The following is a 17,759-nucleotide window of genomic DNA, read 5'->3' as shown; positions in this document are numbered from 1 at the left end:
CCTCTCCAAGCCCCTGACCTCTCAGCTTTATTCACGGAATTCTTGGTCCAGGTCGCACCTCTCCCTCTCTGGGTGCTGAATGTAACAAACCCTAAGCCCCAAACCCAAATCCCTCAGGTCCCATTGTCTGCCAGGGTTGGGGATGGCTGGATATGGGAGCAAAGGGGTGTGGGGGGCGCAATGCCAGACACCTACAAGGGAAGAATTCTTACCGTTCTGGGGCAAACAATGGGGAGGAAGGGAAAGACAAACTTCCACTCCATCCCGTCATGCCCCCCAGCACCAGCCTGCAAGCCCTCAGAGCCCACATCCACACACCCCACTCCCACGTGTCCAAAAGGAGACATGGTTCCTGGCAAGCGCGAGGAGCTTCCCTCCTGGGTGCCAGGAAGGCTTTCTGGCACCAATCCGCAGGCACCGGAGGAATAGAGTGCTGGTGCAGTGGGAGGGCCTGCCAGTGCTGAGCGCAGGGTGCAGGTGTGAGGATGGGAGCTGACAGCCCCGCCGGGAGAGAGCCCTTTGAATCCCGAGAAAGGAAAACAGTGGCGCTCCTGGCTCCTGGCTCCTGGCTCCTGGCTCCTGGCTCCTGGCTCCTGCCTCCAGGCTCCTGGCTCCTGCCTGGCTCCTGGCTGGAGCAGGACCCTGGCAGGCACTGACTCGTCTACTGGCTGCGAAACCCAGCCCCGGCGGTCCTACCCCCAGTCCTGAAGTGCGTCTGAGAGGGAAGGCCACCTCGGGGCTCCCTGCGGGCGAGGGCGGGGGCGATACTCACAGGCGCTCGGTGTTCCGGGGGATGTTCTTGGGGATGGCCTGCAGCCCCGTGCCGTGACAATCCACCGTGGTGCCCGTGCAGGTGCAGAGGGCGGGGCACGCCCTGGCACCCAGGCGCCACGCGACTGCCCACAGCAGCAGCCAGAGCTCCGGACGGACGAGCCCTGCCGAGGACCCGCTCCGGGGCGTCAGCGCCATGGTGCCCTCACCGCGTCCCTCTGGCGTGCCAGACGGCGGCAGCCGCTGACCATCCCCGTCCGGGGCGGCTTCCAGGTGCAGTCCCGGGGCAAAGCCGCCCAAGAGACCGCTGGCTGGTGCGCGGCGCCCTTGCGGGCTGAGAGGCACCTGGCTCCTACCGGCGACGGCGCCGGTCGCGGATGGAGGCAGGGCGCCCGAGGCGGAGGGCGCTCGGCTCCTCTCCGGTCTCTCTCCGGTCTCTCTCCGGCTCCGTCTCCTCCCCTCCCGCCCGCTCCCCACAGACTGCCGAGAGGAGGAAAATGGGCTGGCCACGCGCTCACGCACCCGCGCGCACAGGCGCACAGCCACACACTCACTCCCGCACGCTCGCTCCCACCCGGCAGTCATCCGTCAATCGAAAAGCTCACATCCAACACCAGACTCCGCCCCGCCCTCCCCCCACACCCCTCCCCGCCCCAGCCTCCTAAAGACCGCTCCGCGCCTGCTGCCAGCAGCGTCCGGTTTCAAAGGTGGAACCTACAAGGCGCCGCGAGCGAGCGGGCAGGGGGCTGCAGGGGAGGGGGTGTCACACGGTGCGACCCGCCGTCTGACCCTCACACACACACATCACACACACACACACACACACACACACACACGCACGCAGCGAGGATGAGCACCCTTAGACGCGAGCATCCGGCACCCAAAGCCCCCGCTGCTGATTCAGAGCGGGGAGAGGATTTTATTTTGCCGCCTGGACCCTTTCCCCTGCGCCACAGACAAGCTTTCCTCAACGGCAGAAACTGCTCCCAGCCCCTGGAACTTGCTTCCTCAATTCACCGTGAAAGGAAGCCCTGTGCCCCAGGTGGCCATATCCAAGCACCTACCTTACGAGAGACCTTGAGGGCAGAGTCTGGGGGGAGGGAGGGGCCCTAGGCCAAAGACAGTCTCCTCCCCTCCGTCAATACATTCACAGTCTCCTCCAAGATGGCAGCAGCCCACTTTCCGAGGGGAGCACGCAGCCAGCTGCACCCAGAGTGAGAATGGCCTTGATTTGGACATCGCACAGCATGGGGACGGTATTTCCGACCATTGGACTGTGGCGGCGTCCCAGGTGGTAGGGAGCAGCGCAGGGTACCAGTGGGGATTGGAGATTGAGCATAGCATCTATCTTCCTCCATCACACCAGCGTTCCCCTATTTCCAATAAACAAAAACGAATATTCAATCCCATCTTCAAAGGACTGCAGGGAGGGCTGGAAAGGAGCTGGGTGACCTGCTTGGGTGACAATCACCACAGGCCACCCAGGTCAGACCCTAGGCCGTCCAGTCCTCTGGGCAGGGACTTTTCTCAGTCTCAGGCAGGTGTGAACATGGGTGTGAACCGAAAATCCAGGTGGGGAGAGAATTCTCCTCAGGCCAGAAAAAAAAAGGACCTCCCCGGTTTGCTGATACTCCATCGCACCCAGACATCGCTTGTCCACCAGCCAGCACCCTGACTCCCGGCTGCCGGCAGCCTGGCAAGAAGAAGCAGTTGAGCAGCTCAAGAAGCACCTCCCCTCACAGGAGTTGGCTGCCTGGGGTTTCTTCTTGGGAGAAACCAGAAAGGAAGGTGGCTAATCCAAGAGGTGCCAGGTAAGCACGGCCTCCTGAGGTGGACGGTGTGGTGCTGGTGGGCTCCACAAAGTTAAAGTCTCATCACCCACCAGGTACAGACTCAGGGTTTCTCTTTGTTTTTCTTTTCCATCTTTATGAAAAGTTTGCAGTATCTCTGTTGTCGCAGCGCACACTGGGTGGCCAGTATGTCACAAAGAATGTGGCTGACTCGATGGGCTCTTGACAGTTCCTTTGAAAGTTTTCACACACTCCTGACCATGACCTCCATCCAGGGCCATAGGTCCTTGAGCATCAATTCAATGACAACTCAGGGTGAAGGGACTTTCTCAGGGGCCTTCATGTGGTGTGATCTTAGAGAACCTTCCCGCAAATCAGGCCAGAGCTCCACGGCCTGCTACGGCCTCCTCTCCCCTCTCCCTTGCAAATGCCTGCTCAGAGCACTTAGCCCCTCTTCCCAGAGCCTCCCCAGCTGCCTAGGGCAGGTTAAATCCTCACTCCTTTGAGCCTGCTGCTTTGTTTATTCCCTCTTAGCGGGGCTGTGTTTACACATGTGGCTCCTTCCCTGACACCCCTTCTGGGGGCTGTGCCTGCCCCCAACACATGGCTTCCTCACTTCCTCACTTTGGCACTTAACCCAACACCTGGCACTTAGTAGGCCTGTCACAGACGGAACGCAGACTGGTGAAGACATCTGGTCTCCCAACTTTCTGCTCCAGCGGTGGGTGCCGCCTTGGCCCCATGACCTCAGAAGGCTCCTTGAAGCCAGGACTCGTGGGGAAGAGGGAAAGTGTTGATTAACCTGGCAGGATGCCCTGGGAGGGCTGCAGAGAGGCAGGGTGACGGGGTGGGAGGGAGGCTGGGAGTGGGCAGAGGGCTGCATGATCAGCCCTGCCTTTGGCTCCTGAGAGACTAGAAGCAATCTCTAGAAGGTGCCCTGGAAGCTTCCAGACTAACCTGGCCAGTGACTCCCAAGCCAGCCTTAAACCACGATGTCATGGCCTAGCAAGGTCTGGCGTTTGCTTTAAAATGGGGAAGGAAGAGGGTTTCTTAAACCTCGGACAAAGACTCCCCCACCAGCCAGTCAGGGGACGCCCTGCCCAGCAGCTGGGCAGCTCCCCAACTTGGCTTCCATCCCCAGTTCCTCCACCCCAGAGTCTGGCTAGCTCCCCAATTTGGGAGGCAGCTCGCCATGAATGAACACAGCTCATTAGCGTTCCCAGCACATTATACTCATTAAACAACCGCCTGGCCAGCCGCATATTCTACGCACGCCCCCTCCTTTGCTTTTTCAGTTTCCTCTCCCAAGCCCCTCCCTCTTCTGGGTCTCCCCACCCCCTCCCTACAGCCAGGCCACCTGCTCCCTCTGCACAGTGGAGAGGAGGCAGGCCTGTCCCGTTGCTTCTGCCAGGAGTGCTCCGCCAAGCCCCACTCTGTCCACTGGCCACAGCCGGCAGCCCCCCAGAGGGAGACTTGGGGCTGGGGCTCCCCATCCAGTGGTATGAGCCTCCTCTGAGTCCCCTCAGCCATGTGTGCTTGGGAGCAGCGGGCCACCTCCTGCCTGTGACTCAGGGAAACTGCCCTCCTGCCAGCTTTCTGCTCAGGGTCCTCGCCTCCATCTCCACCCACCCTTTCTGCAGCACCACGAGGCGGCAGAGCCTGGGTGAGGCGGCAGAGCACTGTGGTTTTGATTTCCAAACTGCAAAAGGCAAGAATGAGACAAAAGCCTGCTATCCGAGCACTTATTAAACACCATTTATTGAGTGAATGTAGTATGTACACCATACAGGGACTCAGCAACTCAGCAGAGTATAAAAATGGACCTGGCCCACAGTGAGCTCATGATCCAAAGGAAAGTCACTCAACACAGTTAGTTTAGTAACAGGAGGTGAATTTGCAGAGAACCCAGAATGTGGGGCTCAGGGTGAGGCTGGAAGGCTCCCTGGAAGAGGGAGGAAGCACTTGAGCTGAGCCTTGAAGGATAAGCAGACATTGACTGGATAGCAAAGCAGGAAGGGCTTTCTGGGCAAAGAGAACCGCATGAGGTAAGGCACATAGACAGCAGCAACATCCTCTGTGGCTGAGCTGTGGCAGGTCAGCAAGGCAGGGGTTCAGGTGGGCTGCATGGGTGGAGGTCAGAGAGGTGACAGGGCACGTCCCAGAGGGCCTGGTGTAGCCGTTCTCTGGATTTACTGGACTTGCAGAAATCCCTGGGTTGTCCCTGAATTCAAGTACGTGCTTACATATGTGTGTGTGTATTTACAATGCACTATCCCCAGAACCAATAGCGGTGGTGGCTTCCAAGGAGAGACTGGATGGTGGCAGGGGGACAGTTTCAGCATATGCCTTTTTTCCTACTGTTTGGATTTCTTTGCTTGTATTGTATGAACTAACTCCCCATAATCACCAATACATTTTTAAACATCCCCTGGAGTGCTCATTATAAGTGCCAATTCCTAGGACAAACCCAACACCTTTTTCATCAGAATCTTCATGGTTAGCAAGTTTCAGAGACCATGCTCTAAGAACCAAGGCCTGGTGTACTGAGTTAATGAGTTTGAACTTGAACCTGAAAACTCTGGGGAGCCATTGAAGGAAGGGGCCTCGCAAGGACAAAGGATCTGAAGCTTGCCTGCCTCCCTTCTCTCCAGTTTCCACATACTGTTAGCAAGCATGAGTCACATCACAGAGAAAGATAGCTGGGGGCAGAGGGATAAGGAGAGGGGACAGAGCCATGTGACTCTGGTGCATAGTAGCTTCAATCACAAGATGCCAGAGCCGGGAGGGGATGAAGAAATGATCAAATCAAATACCACTGCCCTAACCGGTTTGGCTCAGTGGATAGAGCGTTGGCCTGCGGACTCAAGGGTCCCAGGTTCGATTCCGGTCAAGGGCATGTGCCTTGGTTGCGGGCACATCCCCAGTGGGGGGTGTGCAGGAGGCAGCTGGTCAATGTTTCTCTCTCATTGATGTTTCTAACTCTCTTTCCCTCTCCCTTCCTCTCTGTAAAAAATCAATAAAATATATTTTTTTTAAAAATCAAATACCACTGCACAGCTGGTGGCCCACAGAAGTGAAGCCACCAGTCCATGTGGCAAAGGAGTTGCCAAGAGGAGCCATGAATGAGTCTAAATCTTGCTCCCCTAGGCCACACACCTGAGTAAAAGACAGCATCCAATCCACCGGGCACCTACCCCATAAGGACTGAGACACCAGGAATCACTGGGAGGTGGTGCCAGTAAGACTCTGAATCTTTTATTTTTAATCTCTAAACCCCATGATGGACTCAAATTTGAAGAAGGATGGACCACTTGAGGCTCTCAATGACAAAGTTCTTAGACTTAAGATCAGGTGGCTTTTATAAAGGCCACCATATGCCTCCACGATAACTCTAGCAGATGAGAAGCACTGAGAGCAAGAGAGAAGCAAAGAGGAGAGAGGAAGAAAGGAGAGGAGATGAAAGGGAGAAAGCAGGCCACGGAGTCTGTGCAGGCAGCAGTTTGCTCATTCATTTATCAACCATTGATTGCACGCCAGCTGTGAGCCAGCTGAATGCTTCTCCAGAGATAAGCCTGTCAATCCCCCACTTTACAGACGAGGAAATGGAGCCCCTAGAGGACAAGTATCTGACCCGGGGTCACAGCGCTGACTGGCTGTCTCACAGCTTCTGTGCGGTGCGTGTTTGCAGTCTAGCACCTCGCCCAGTGTCAGGAGCCAAGTAGGTGCTCAATAAATGTGTGTGAAACCAAAATGAACTGGGATGAGAGCAGAAAACTCAGGTCCCAATCTTGGAGGAAAAACAGAATTTAGAGTCCAGGAATAATAACAATTGTTCAGCACCAGAGCAGCTGGAATCTGGATAAACAGACCCAACCCAGGGACCCGAAGCTCCATTCCTTTCTGCAGTGAAAGTACAAGCTGCCCTCTCCCTCCTCCAACTGCTCACCCCCGGGTTAGGGTGAGGAATCGCCTGAGGGCTGTGCCTTCAACTCTGAGCTGAAAGGGACCTTCCATGGCCTCTAGTCAGAGTCTATGTAATGTTTTCTTAAATGATTTTCATTAAGTTCATTCAATAAATATTTATTGCGCATCCATGAACAAGGCTCTGTATTGCTGCAACAAGAAGTGTGATCCTTGTTAAAATCAGAAGCAAGTTAATAAGTCAGGCGTTTTCTACAGCCAGAAGTATTTAAAGAGCAGACATAAGCATTTAATGCAAACAAAAACATTCAAAGCAGCTATTATTTCAAAAAGCAAAGAGCTAACTTTAAAAGAGGACTCTTTTTTTGAAAAATTTTTCCCTTCCTGATGGAAACAACAACAATTTCCAAGCATGGAGAACTGATGGGTGGGCCTGGGAGGTATCCAAAGCCTTTTGCCAGCAAATACAGACAAGATCCACTCTTGGACACTAAAGAAAGCTGAAGGCTTGACATCAGGCAAAGCAAGCCTAGGCAAGCCCCTGGAAAGTCAGGAAAGAATTAGAGGGAATTCAAGATTTCTTCAAGCCTGCAGAAAACCAAAGTTCAATGAAGTAACTGAAAATGTGAACTATTGCAAAAAATATGAAAACAGGGGAAGGTTAGAGAATGAGCTGCCTGGTTGTGTTTGCTTTTCTTTAAGTCTTGCTCTAAATCAGGGGTGGGCAAACTTTTTGACTCGAGGGCCACAACGGGTTCTTAAACTGGACCGGAGGGCCAGAACAAAAGCATGGATGGAGTGTTTGTGTGAACTAATATAAATTCAAAGTAAACATCATTACATAAAAGGGTACGGTCTTTTTTTTTTTTTTAGTTTCATTCATTTCAAACGGGCCGGATCCGGCCCGCCGGCCGTAGTTTGCCCACGGCTGCTCTAAATTGATGAAATGTCTCAGAGTCTGAGTTCAACAGGTGGACCTGGAGCCCAGCACAAGGTTTGAGGTGAATAGAGATCCTGTTCACATTTAGTGCAGACCAGTGCTTTGTGAGTAGAAATTCAGCTAAACATTTACCTTCCTTTGACCCAGCAAGTGCTCTCCAAGAGAAAGAGAGGGGACGGGGCGGGGGGGGGGGGGGGGGGGGGGGGAGGGGGGGGCGGGGGGATGGGGGGACCTAGTGTCTTAGCTCTGGGACTGCTATAACAAAATACCATAGATGGATGACTTAAACAAGGCTGGGAAGCCAAAGATTTAGGTGCCCACATGTCGGGTTCTTGGTGAGATCCCTCTTTCTGGCTGGCAGATGTCTGCCTTCTGGCTACACCCTCACGTGGCAGAGAGAAGAAGGCCTGGTATCTCTTCCTCTTCTTAGAAGGAATAATGGGAACAATAACAAGTCCCCTCACTGAGGCTCTACCCTCATGATTTTATCTAAAACTAATTACCTCCCAAAGACTACAGTTTTTAACATCATCATTGGGGGTTTGGGCTTCAACATATGAATTTGGTGGTGGGGGACATTTGGTCCATAATAATACCCAACAGAAATGACAAGTTTAGCCCACCAAACACATGTACAAGAATCTCTAGCAGCCTCATTCATAATTGCCCAAACTTGGAAACAACGCAATTGTTCATCCACAGGAGAATGAACAATCTGTGGTATATCCTGACAGTGGGATCATGAGCAAGAACAAACCCCGGACGACGTGAAAGAGCCACGCAGGCACTGGGCCGCGTGAAAGAAACTAGACACAGGAGTACGTACTGTTTAATTCAATTTGTATGAAGTAACATACAAGCAAAACTAATCTATGATGACAGAAGCCAAAATAATGGTCATGTTAAAGAGAAGAGTGACAGGGAATTCTTCCGGGCTTTTGGAAATATTCTGTATTTTGATCTAGGTGGTGGGAGCCTGTGTGTGTGTGTGTGTGTGTGTGTGTGTGTGTGTGTGTGTAAACATACACCAAGTTGTGTACTTTATGAAGGTTATACCCAAATAAAAAAAGAAAGAAAACATTTCTATCAGGGGTGACAAGTACACGATGGGTGTACTACCACTTTCTCTGCTCCCGCCTATGGCAGACATTGCTAATTAATCACCAGACTCCTTTCATGAAACTCAGCTTCAGAATCATTCTCCATCCAGCACTCCAGTCAGTTTTCTTTGAGACAAAAACAATGAATGTTCCCTTCTGCGCACACAAGCATCTTAATTAAGAGAGAAGGTATACTATCCTCTTCGATTTGGGGAGCCGTGCTTTGGGCAAGCCTGGCTCCCACATTCTGACTGGTGGCAGCTTCCCTGGATTCCAGGTTCAGTTCCCAAGAGGAAACGGCTTTGGAAGAGCAGACTTGGAAACTGGGAATGAGAGCATGAGGGGCACACAACTGGAAGGGAGCCCCCTGACTGAGGGTTGGGGAACTGAGCTCTACAGGTAACAATGGGGCCCAGCAAAGACTAGTTGGACTGGGGGCCACTTCCTCCCACGTAGAACAAACAGTTTTCTCTACTAGCAGGGAGAGCAGGGGGAAGAGGACAGAAGTGCACGCTGGGCTGCAGGAAATGACGGCCTCTTGCTTTGCCCGCGGTCCTCCGGCAGCTGGAAACACAGCCTCCGCCTCGGCTCACCCAGGCTCCTCTGCATCACCGTAAGGATGCTAACACTTCCCACAGGCTCACTCCTACAACTTACAAAGTCTTCCATGTTTCCTGTCACCCCACAGGGGATCTGGACAGAGTGGAATACACCCCCGCCCCGTTTTAAATAAGAAAGCTGAGGTCCAGTTTGTTGTGTGATTCACAAACAACAGAAGTCCAGGTCTGCCTTCCTCCTAAGCCCATGCTCCTTCTTTGTCTTTTCCTTTAGTTTTAGTTTTTATTTTTACCTCAAAGCTATACATGCACAAAATGGTCAAATCGGTCTACAAGATTTGTTATGAAAATGGCAGCCCCCTGCCCCATTTCCCTTCTCTGGAGCCAACAACTTTCACCTTTTTAAGCTGATTATGTTAGAATTTATCTCCACAACATATAAAAATAGATCCCCACCAACTTGAGTCACTGTGGAATTCCAGCTCACTGAGTGCACAAGCTCCTACAAGCTCCCAGAAAGAGTAACGTGAATGTCACCTACAAAGAGCTAGGAAATAGAATGGTCTTCATCATCTCAACAACAGCATTGGAGCACAGAAGCCAGTAGAATAATATCTTTAACGTTCTGAATGAAAATGATCCTCAACCTAAAATTCCATACACAGCCAAACTGTCAATCAAATGGGAGGGTAACATAAAGACATTTCAGATATGAAAGGTCTCCAAATACTGCCCTCTCCTGTATCCTCTCTCCAGAAACAGTTATAGGATGCCCAGTCCTTCACATCTTACTCAAAATGTTGTTGTTGTTAGCTCGCTTCTATTTTCCCTGTCCTTGCAAGTATTGGGCCTTCAGAAAAACCCCTTTTCTGTCAATTTACTACAATTTTGAGAGAATGAAAGGAGATGATTCAACCAATTATCATTACCGAGAAGTTCTCTGCTCTTTTATTCATTTATAAATAATGGACCCTTTGAACAAAATCTTATGCAAAAGACAAATAGCTAAGGCACACAAAAGCAGCATTGCACAGTTTCTCTCCATCGGCTAACTGTTAAGAAAGCTTCTGCAGCTAATTAATGAAAAATGATTAAATTAGCACAACACCATTTTGTGACCATAAATTAATGCTTGGATCTAGGCACTGAGTATCAGCAGTTGTTAACATCACCCCCTACATGCACACACATAACCCGATAACACAACATTATGTCTGCCTTTTTAAAAAATATTTTTTATTGATTTCAGAGAGGAGGGGAAAGGGAGAGAGAGATAGAAACATCAATGATGAGAGAGAATCATTGATCAGTTGCCTCCTGCACATCCCCTACTGGGGATTGAGCCCACAACCGGGGCATGTGCCCTGACCGGGAATTTAACCGTGACCTCCTGGTTCACAGGTCGATCCTCAACCAGCGAGCCACACCAGCTGGGCCATCATGTCTGCCTTTTGATGAAAGAACACACCATGTATAGTTGCTAAAAAATCAAAACCTGAATTGATCGAGCCTCTGCATCCAGCTCCCAAACTACTGGGAATACAGAGGACAGAGAACACGATGAACTGCGCCATCAGTGTGCAGTCAGCAAAACCCAGACGGGGGAAGGTCATGGGTCAAATAACCGAGGCTCTTCAACAGGTAAATTAAGGCGGGGGGGGGGGGGGGGGTCAAGAGAGAATCTTTGGATTAAAAGAGACTTAAAAGAGTTTCAAATTAAAAAGTAGGTAAGTGCACACCCATGTAAGCGCGCACCAGAAGTATTATTCACAATAGCCAATAGACGGAAGCAACGCAAATGTCCATTGGTAGATAAGTGGATAAACAAAATGTGGTGTCTTCTTCAGCCTTAAAAGGAAGGAAATCTAACACATGCCACAACATGGATGAACCTGGAGGATAGAATGCTCAGTGCAATAAGCCAGCCATGAAAAGGCAAATACTGTATGATCCCTTGCATGAGGTACTGGAGTAGTCAAATTCATGGAGACAGAAAGTAGCATGAATGTTTCCAGGGCCTGGGGTGGGGGTGGAAGATTGTTTAATGGGTATAGACTTTCCATTTTGCATGATTAACAAGTTCTAGAGATCTGTGACAAAAGAATGGGAGTATACTCAACACTGCTGAACTGTACACTTAAAACGGGTTAAGATTGTGAATTTTATGCTATGTGTTTTTTACTACAACTTAATTTTTTTTTATTTGATTTTAAAAAGTGGGCAAGACTAAATGGTAAGTTGAAGGAGAAGCTTGGTTATAAAATTATATAGACATGCAAGGAAGAAGTTACCATAGCAGTCAGGGTGGGAGCGACTCTGGGGGGAAGGAAAGGAGTTATGTTGGAGACAGGTGCTCCGGAGCTGCATTTCTTGATCTAGGTCTGTGGTTCTCAACCTTCTGGCCCTTTAAATACAGTTCCTCACGTTGTGACCCAACCATAAAATTATTTTTGTTGCTACTTCATAACTGTAATGTTGCTACTGTTATGAATCGTAATGTAAATATCTGATATGCAGGATGGTCTCGGGCGACCCCTGTGAAAGGGTCGTTCGACCGCCAAAGGGGTCGCGACCCACAGGTTGAGAACCGCTGATCTAGGTGCTAATCTACCAGGGTGCTCACCTTATACTAATGCATTTGTATGCTATACATTTGTCTTCCGCAGTTTTCTCTGTCCATTTTAAATACAATTAAAAAGTAACACACAAGCCCTGACCAGTTTGGCTCAATAGATAGAGCGTCGCCTGCAGACTCAAGGGTCCCAGGTTCGATTCCGGTCAAGGGCATGTACCTGGGTTGTGGGCACCTCCCCAGTGGGAGATGTGCAGGAGGCAGCTGATCGATGTTTCTCTCTCATTGATGTTTCTAACTCTCTATCCCTCTCCCTTCCTCTCTGTAAGAAATCAATAAAATATATATTTTTTTTTTTTAAAAAGTAACACACACAAAAAAAAAACTGAAAAGAAAGAAAGCTGCTGCAATCTGTCAGCCAACATATTCTGGTAAGACATCATCTCATCTCAATGAACAGAGGAGAATATGGGCACGGACAGCCTGAAGCTGGGCCCCTCACCTCTGCCTCCCTGAAGACTTTGCAACCCCCTTCGCTGCACCACGTCTCCTCTCTGCACCTGAACCCGGGTCCTGCGCATAGCCAGCCTTCCCCACCCCCAGGGACAGTCTCCCAGAGCGAACAGCTGAGCTCTGCTGGGGGTCACAGAGGGAAGCAGGACTCAGCGGCATGACAAACAGGGTCTCACACACACACACACACACACACACACACACACACACACACACACGAGCGCAGAAAAGAAGGCTCAGACACCTTTGTTGTCAGCTGTCAAATTTCATTTTCTGGCTCCCCAATTCTCTAATGTCATTTCTACTAAAATCCTGTGCCACCATAATGCACCGTCACAGGGTCAGGATGCAACAGCTTCCTGTCTGTCTGTGCTGATGGGCGACCCAACACCGAGTCCCTGCTGCTCTGCAGACATGGCCTCCAGCACGCACGGGAGGCTGCTGGGGGGCAGTGGCTAAGACCACAGCTTCCAGCCCTAGCTGGTTTGGCTCAGTGGATAGAGCGTCGGCCCTCGGACTGAAGGGTACCAGGTTTAATTCCAGTCAAGGGCACGTACCTCAGTTGCAGGCTCCATCCACAGCTCTGGTCAGGGCACCTGCAGGGAGGCAACCAATCAATGTGTCTCACATCAATGTTTCTCTCTCTCTCTCTCTCTCCCTAAAAATCAATGGAAAAAATATCCTTTCGTGAGAATTAACAAAACGAAAAAGACCACAGCTTCCAGTTTAGGCTCCCTGGGTTCAAATCTAGCTCTGCTGCCGGACCTATTATGATGTCATTTAAAGACACAGCCTCAGATTCAGTGACCAAAGAGGAAAAACCAGGAGGAGGGGCTGGTCTTCACCAGTGATTCTTTGCGTCCTGGGGATGGGAGAGCTTGAGAAGTCTTGCTGCTTCCAGTCTTGTTCTCCAGCTGCCTGCTCGACTCCTCAAACTCAACATGACCAAAACCCAATCCATGGGCTCCCTCTCCCCTCCTCCAACCCCAATCCTCCTCTACTGTTTTCTGTCTCTCCGAACGCCCTCCTGCCTGCCCAGTTAGATGAGCCAGATACCTAAGCAGCACCATTTACGCCTCCCTCTCCCTCACCTCACTGCTGACCCCTCGTCATGACAGACAGACATCACCGTTAATTGCATCACAGTCACCCACGTGTCTCCATCTCCCTATCTTCCCCCTGGACACTATGGGAATGGGGTTCCCTGGGGTTACACCACACGCCTCTCCTTCTCACCACTACCATTTACATTTACTTCCAGGATCATCTGATTAATATCTGCCTCCTCCACTAGACTGTAAGCTCCAAGAGGGCCGGGGACATGCCTGCGTTACTCACCGCTGGATCCCTCCACTTAGCACCTGCCTGGCCTGGCGCATTGCAGGTGTTCAGTGAATATACACAGAATGAACTAAACATTAGATTGAAAAGGAGCATGTTTCCCCCATTTACATGCTGTGGCCCAAGGAAGCCTGCACCTTCTGCAGCCCTTAGGACCTCCCTGTAGAAGCACATCACTTCTCTCCACCTACTCCCCTCCCCTTCACCCTCCTGCCTACTCCTCAGAAACCCAGGACAACTGGGGCGGGCCTGGATCAGGATTGTTTCCATGAAACCTGGCCCCCTCCCTGCCCCACTGAGTCAAAACCTCCACTGCAGGTCTCTACCCCATCCTCTACCCCATCCCTGTCAAGCCTGTGAGTCTGGGTATTTCCCCCAAGGCTGGCGAAAGACATGCAACCACAGTCATTGAAGACCCTTGCCCCACCCGAGCACCTCCTCCACCCACTCTGCACTAAAGGAGCTCACCATCCCCGAGAGAGACAGTCATATAAACACAGTGCGACGTGATCAGGGCTCCAGGAGAGATGTATTCACGTTGCTATGGGAATTCAGCCAGTGGAGCAGAGAGCTCTGCCCAGGAGACAGAGCTTCTTGGGGGAGGTATCTTTTGAGCTGGGTCTTGGATGGCACTGGGGAAAGTCATGGTAGGGGAGACTGTGCCACAGGTCAGCATGAATTAATGCTCTTTGGACACAGCAGCAGAACTGAATTACAAACATAGCAGCAAAGGAGTGCTTGGGGCTTCTTTGATCCTGCCATTCCACTTCTGCAATTGAACTCACAGATTTACGCACTCATATGTGAAATGACATATGTTCAAGGAAACGTACTGCGGCACTGTTTGCAAAAGATTAGAAATAATCCAAATATGCACGGGTATGAGACAGTTGTATTAGTCTCCTGTGGCTGTTGTAATAAATGACTACAGACCAGGTGGCTTAGCACGGCAAAAATGTATTCTCTCCAGTTCTGGAGGCCAGAAGACTGGAGGCTCTGAAGAGAATCCTTTCTTTGCCTCTCCCAACTTCTGGTGGCGGCTGGCATCCCTTGGTCTGAGCACATCACTCCAAGCTCTGCCTCCTCCTCTTCGGCGTTAAATCTTCTGTTTCATACGGACAAGTGTGATTGCACGCAGGGCCCCACCCGGATCATCAAGGGCCATCTCCTCATCTCAAGATCCTTAATGTAATCACACCTGCACACTCCTTTTTTGCCATAAAGTTAACATTCACAGGTTCCAGGGATTCGTTTATGGACATAGTTTAGGGGGCTCTTTGTTCAGCCAACCACGTGGTACATCCACATAATAGAACATCATGCAGATGTTAAGGAGAATGGGGTATCTCTCTGTGTGCGAACATGGAGTGAACTCCAAGGCATATTAAAAATGTGAATAATCAAAATGCGTATAATTGAAATACCTTAGCTAGTCAGAGTCCTTTACGTGATGGAGTGACCCAAACCTTCTCTTCTGTATAGTCTGATTCCTCGGTGGCCCCGCCTTTTGTTGGTTGCTATGGTTTTCCATCAACATTTACTAAGTACTAAGAGGTGTCCCAGAGTCGCAGATAGAATCCTTCTGCCATTTTGTGTAGCAGCCACCCGTGTTCCCTTAGGTTCAGAGGAACATAGAGCCCAACATGACCAGGTGGCATCTCAAGTCAATGGAATCATTACGGCATCCCCAAAGGAGGCAGTCCCATCAGAACCATGGCCTTCAACCAGCAGAGCTCAAAGTCACGCAGGGAGGGACACAATTCTATAGATAAGTTATTTGATGTAAAAACGAGAAGCCCTTCCCATTCCACCTGTTGATGACTATGGGAGAAATAGTCACAGATTCAAAGGACATAGTGCACCCTGTAAGACATAACCCCAACCTTTCAGGCCTGCTGGTACCATAACCAAGTCTTCAGGGCTGTCCCACAGTTCCACCAGGCCAACTGCTCCTGGTTTATAGGGCATGTGGTAAGTCTAGTGAATTACCAGGAGCACAAATCTGTTGCTGCGCTTACATTGCTCTGAAATTGGTTCCCTGGTCAGAAGCAGTATGATGTGGAATACCAGGAATGAGATGAACACAGATGGCCAGGCCGCCAGAATATTTCAGGAAGGAGTGGCGAATCCACATCCAGAATAAGTGTCTGTTCCAATGAGGACCAAATCAATGCCACTCCGGATGGAAGGGGCCTAGTGTAATCCATCTGCCACCAGATGGCCAGCTGACTGGTTCACCCACCACCAGGAATGGTAAGTCTCTAAAATGTCTGGAGGGCATTTCTTTCCTTTCTTTCCTCACTCACTCAACAATTTTCTAAGGCCCCCTAGGCCCAGCCCTATGCTTGGCCTGTAAGTGGCATAGCAGGGGCTGGACTCTTGGCCACCGTGTCAAGCTCAAGGGTATTTGTACGGAGACATGAGAAATGAGATGATAGCTGCAACTGCCACCACTTCTCAAACAGAACGATGTGGTGAAAAGAGCACTGGACAGGGAGTCCCAAGCACCTGACTTCTAGTTCTAGGTTGGCCACCAGCACAGGACCCATGTGATGTGAACGGAGGCATGTTGCTAGGCTCAGTCTCCCCATCCTTGAAACAGAACAGGAGCCCCAGGATAGCAGGTACCAGTGGTGGACATGGGTGGGGTGGTCGGACTGGTTCCCCTTGGGTACAGGTAACAAGGAGAATTTTTATGGAGAATTTTTAAATAATTGACTAATAGTCTGCTTTTTATGATCACTGTATGCCCACAATTCTAAAGAATGTTGGTGAGAGAATATTCCTCACCAACAAGTCTTGTTTGCCTAAATTCTAAACAATTTCTACCATTACTATAGGCCTCGATCGCAGGCCAGGCCGAGGGACCCCACCCATGCATGAATTCATGCACCGGGCCTCTAGTTGTTTTAATAATATATATGTAAGCTAAGTTTTAACATCGTACGTGTAAGCTTTAAATTAGCACATTTTACGACTTATCTTTTAATAAACATGATATTTTACATGGATGTAAACTTTGAGAAATCCCGGTTACAGCATAGGCCCCAGACACACACAGACCCAGCTACATATGTTTATGTCTAGAGTAAGTTTGTAATGGTTTGGAATCTTTCAAGCTCACTTCTGGCTAGAATTTAAACAAATAAATTTAAGACAGGGAGTTTTAAGAGAAGTCCCCAACCACCCAATCTAACACTTGATGCATTGATTGAGGGAAAGGTCACCCGCACCATCTAGTGGCAGAAATTGTTATTACAGGTACATGCACCTGAACGTTCTCATCTGGTAAGGCAACTCTGTCCAAAAAGGGTGAGAGTGACATGGCTACTGAGAACTTGAAATGTGACTTGTCCGAGTTCAGATGTGCTGCAGATGTACGATACATACGAGCTCTTAAAGATTTAATATGAAAAAAGACCAGGTGTCATGGGACTTGGGTTTCCGCAAGCCAGAATCACTCTTCTCATTTCCTGCCATTGGTCCCAGGAAGGCAGAAACATGGAACAAGGATCCTCCCTCCAGCATCTTGGAACACCCGCTATTTCCAGCCAGACAGGAAGCAGAAGGAGGTAGTCCACACACCAACCGCTGGTTAGGAGACGTGGTTAGTGACAAAAGGAACCGCCAGTGGCAGAAAGGAGATGGTGGCCTGTGGTAGGCGCCTGGAGGATTCACTGTGAAATGCCATGAGAGAACTTTCTGGAGTGATGGGAATGTTGTACATCTTAACTGAAGTGGTGGTTACAGAGATATATCCATCTGTCAAAACTGTGCTCTTAGTAGAGTTGATTTATTTGTATTGATTTCAGAGAGAAAAGGAGAGGGAGAAAAACATCAATGATGAGAAAATCATTAATCGTCTGCCTCCTGCACATCCCCTACTGGGGATCAAGCCCAAACCCGAGCATGTATTCTGACTGGGAGTTGAACCGTGGCCTCCTGGTTCATTGGTCAATGTTCAACCACTGAGACACACCGGCCGAGCTAGTAGAGCTGATTTTAAAAGAGAGGTGGGTTCAGATTCCCGCACTGCCACTCACTGGACGTGTTGTCTCAGGCCCGAGACGCCATCTTTCCAAATCTCCATTTCTGTCTGTAAAGCATCGTCTGTGAGCTAACTCAATGAGTTCCCAGTCCCCTTGTTTAAACAGAATCCACTCTAAACCAGAGACCAGGGAGCTCCCTGACTAAAGTGGTCCTCACCCCTTTCCTCGCCTCACATCTTCTCCAGGCCCCAAATAGCTGACTGGC

General features: G+C 50.2%; 1 protein-coding gene across 1 annotated transcript in view; it reads right to left on the bottom strand.

Annotated features, from left to right (window-relative positions):
* SLIT1 (slit guidance ligand 1) overlaps positions 1-1,220 on the bottom strand; it is a 151,029-nt gene extending 149,809 nt beyond the window's left edge. The window contains exon 1 of the mRNA XM_070432588.1: positions 773-1,220. Coding sequence (XP_070288689.1) covers positions 773-969 — 197 coding nt within the window. The 5' untranslated portion in view covers positions 970-1,220. The remainder of the gene's footprint in view (positions 1-772) is intronic.
* Positions 1,221-17,759: the final 16,539 nt, after the last annotated feature.

The sequence above is a fragment of the Myotis yumanensis genome, unplaced genomic scaffold (genome assembly GCF_028538775.1).
Source record: "Myotis yumanensis isolate MYYU_CA2020_CCGP unplaced genomic scaffold, mMyoYum1.0.hap1 SCAF_13, whole genome shotgun sequence".
NCBI classification, from domain to species: domain Eukaryota; kingdom Metazoa; phylum Chordata; class Mammalia; order Chiroptera; family Vespertilionidae; genus Myotis; species Myotis yumanensis.
The sequence above is the reverse complement of the archived record's forward strand: the minus strand, read 5'-3'. Positions and strand labels throughout refer to the sequence as shown.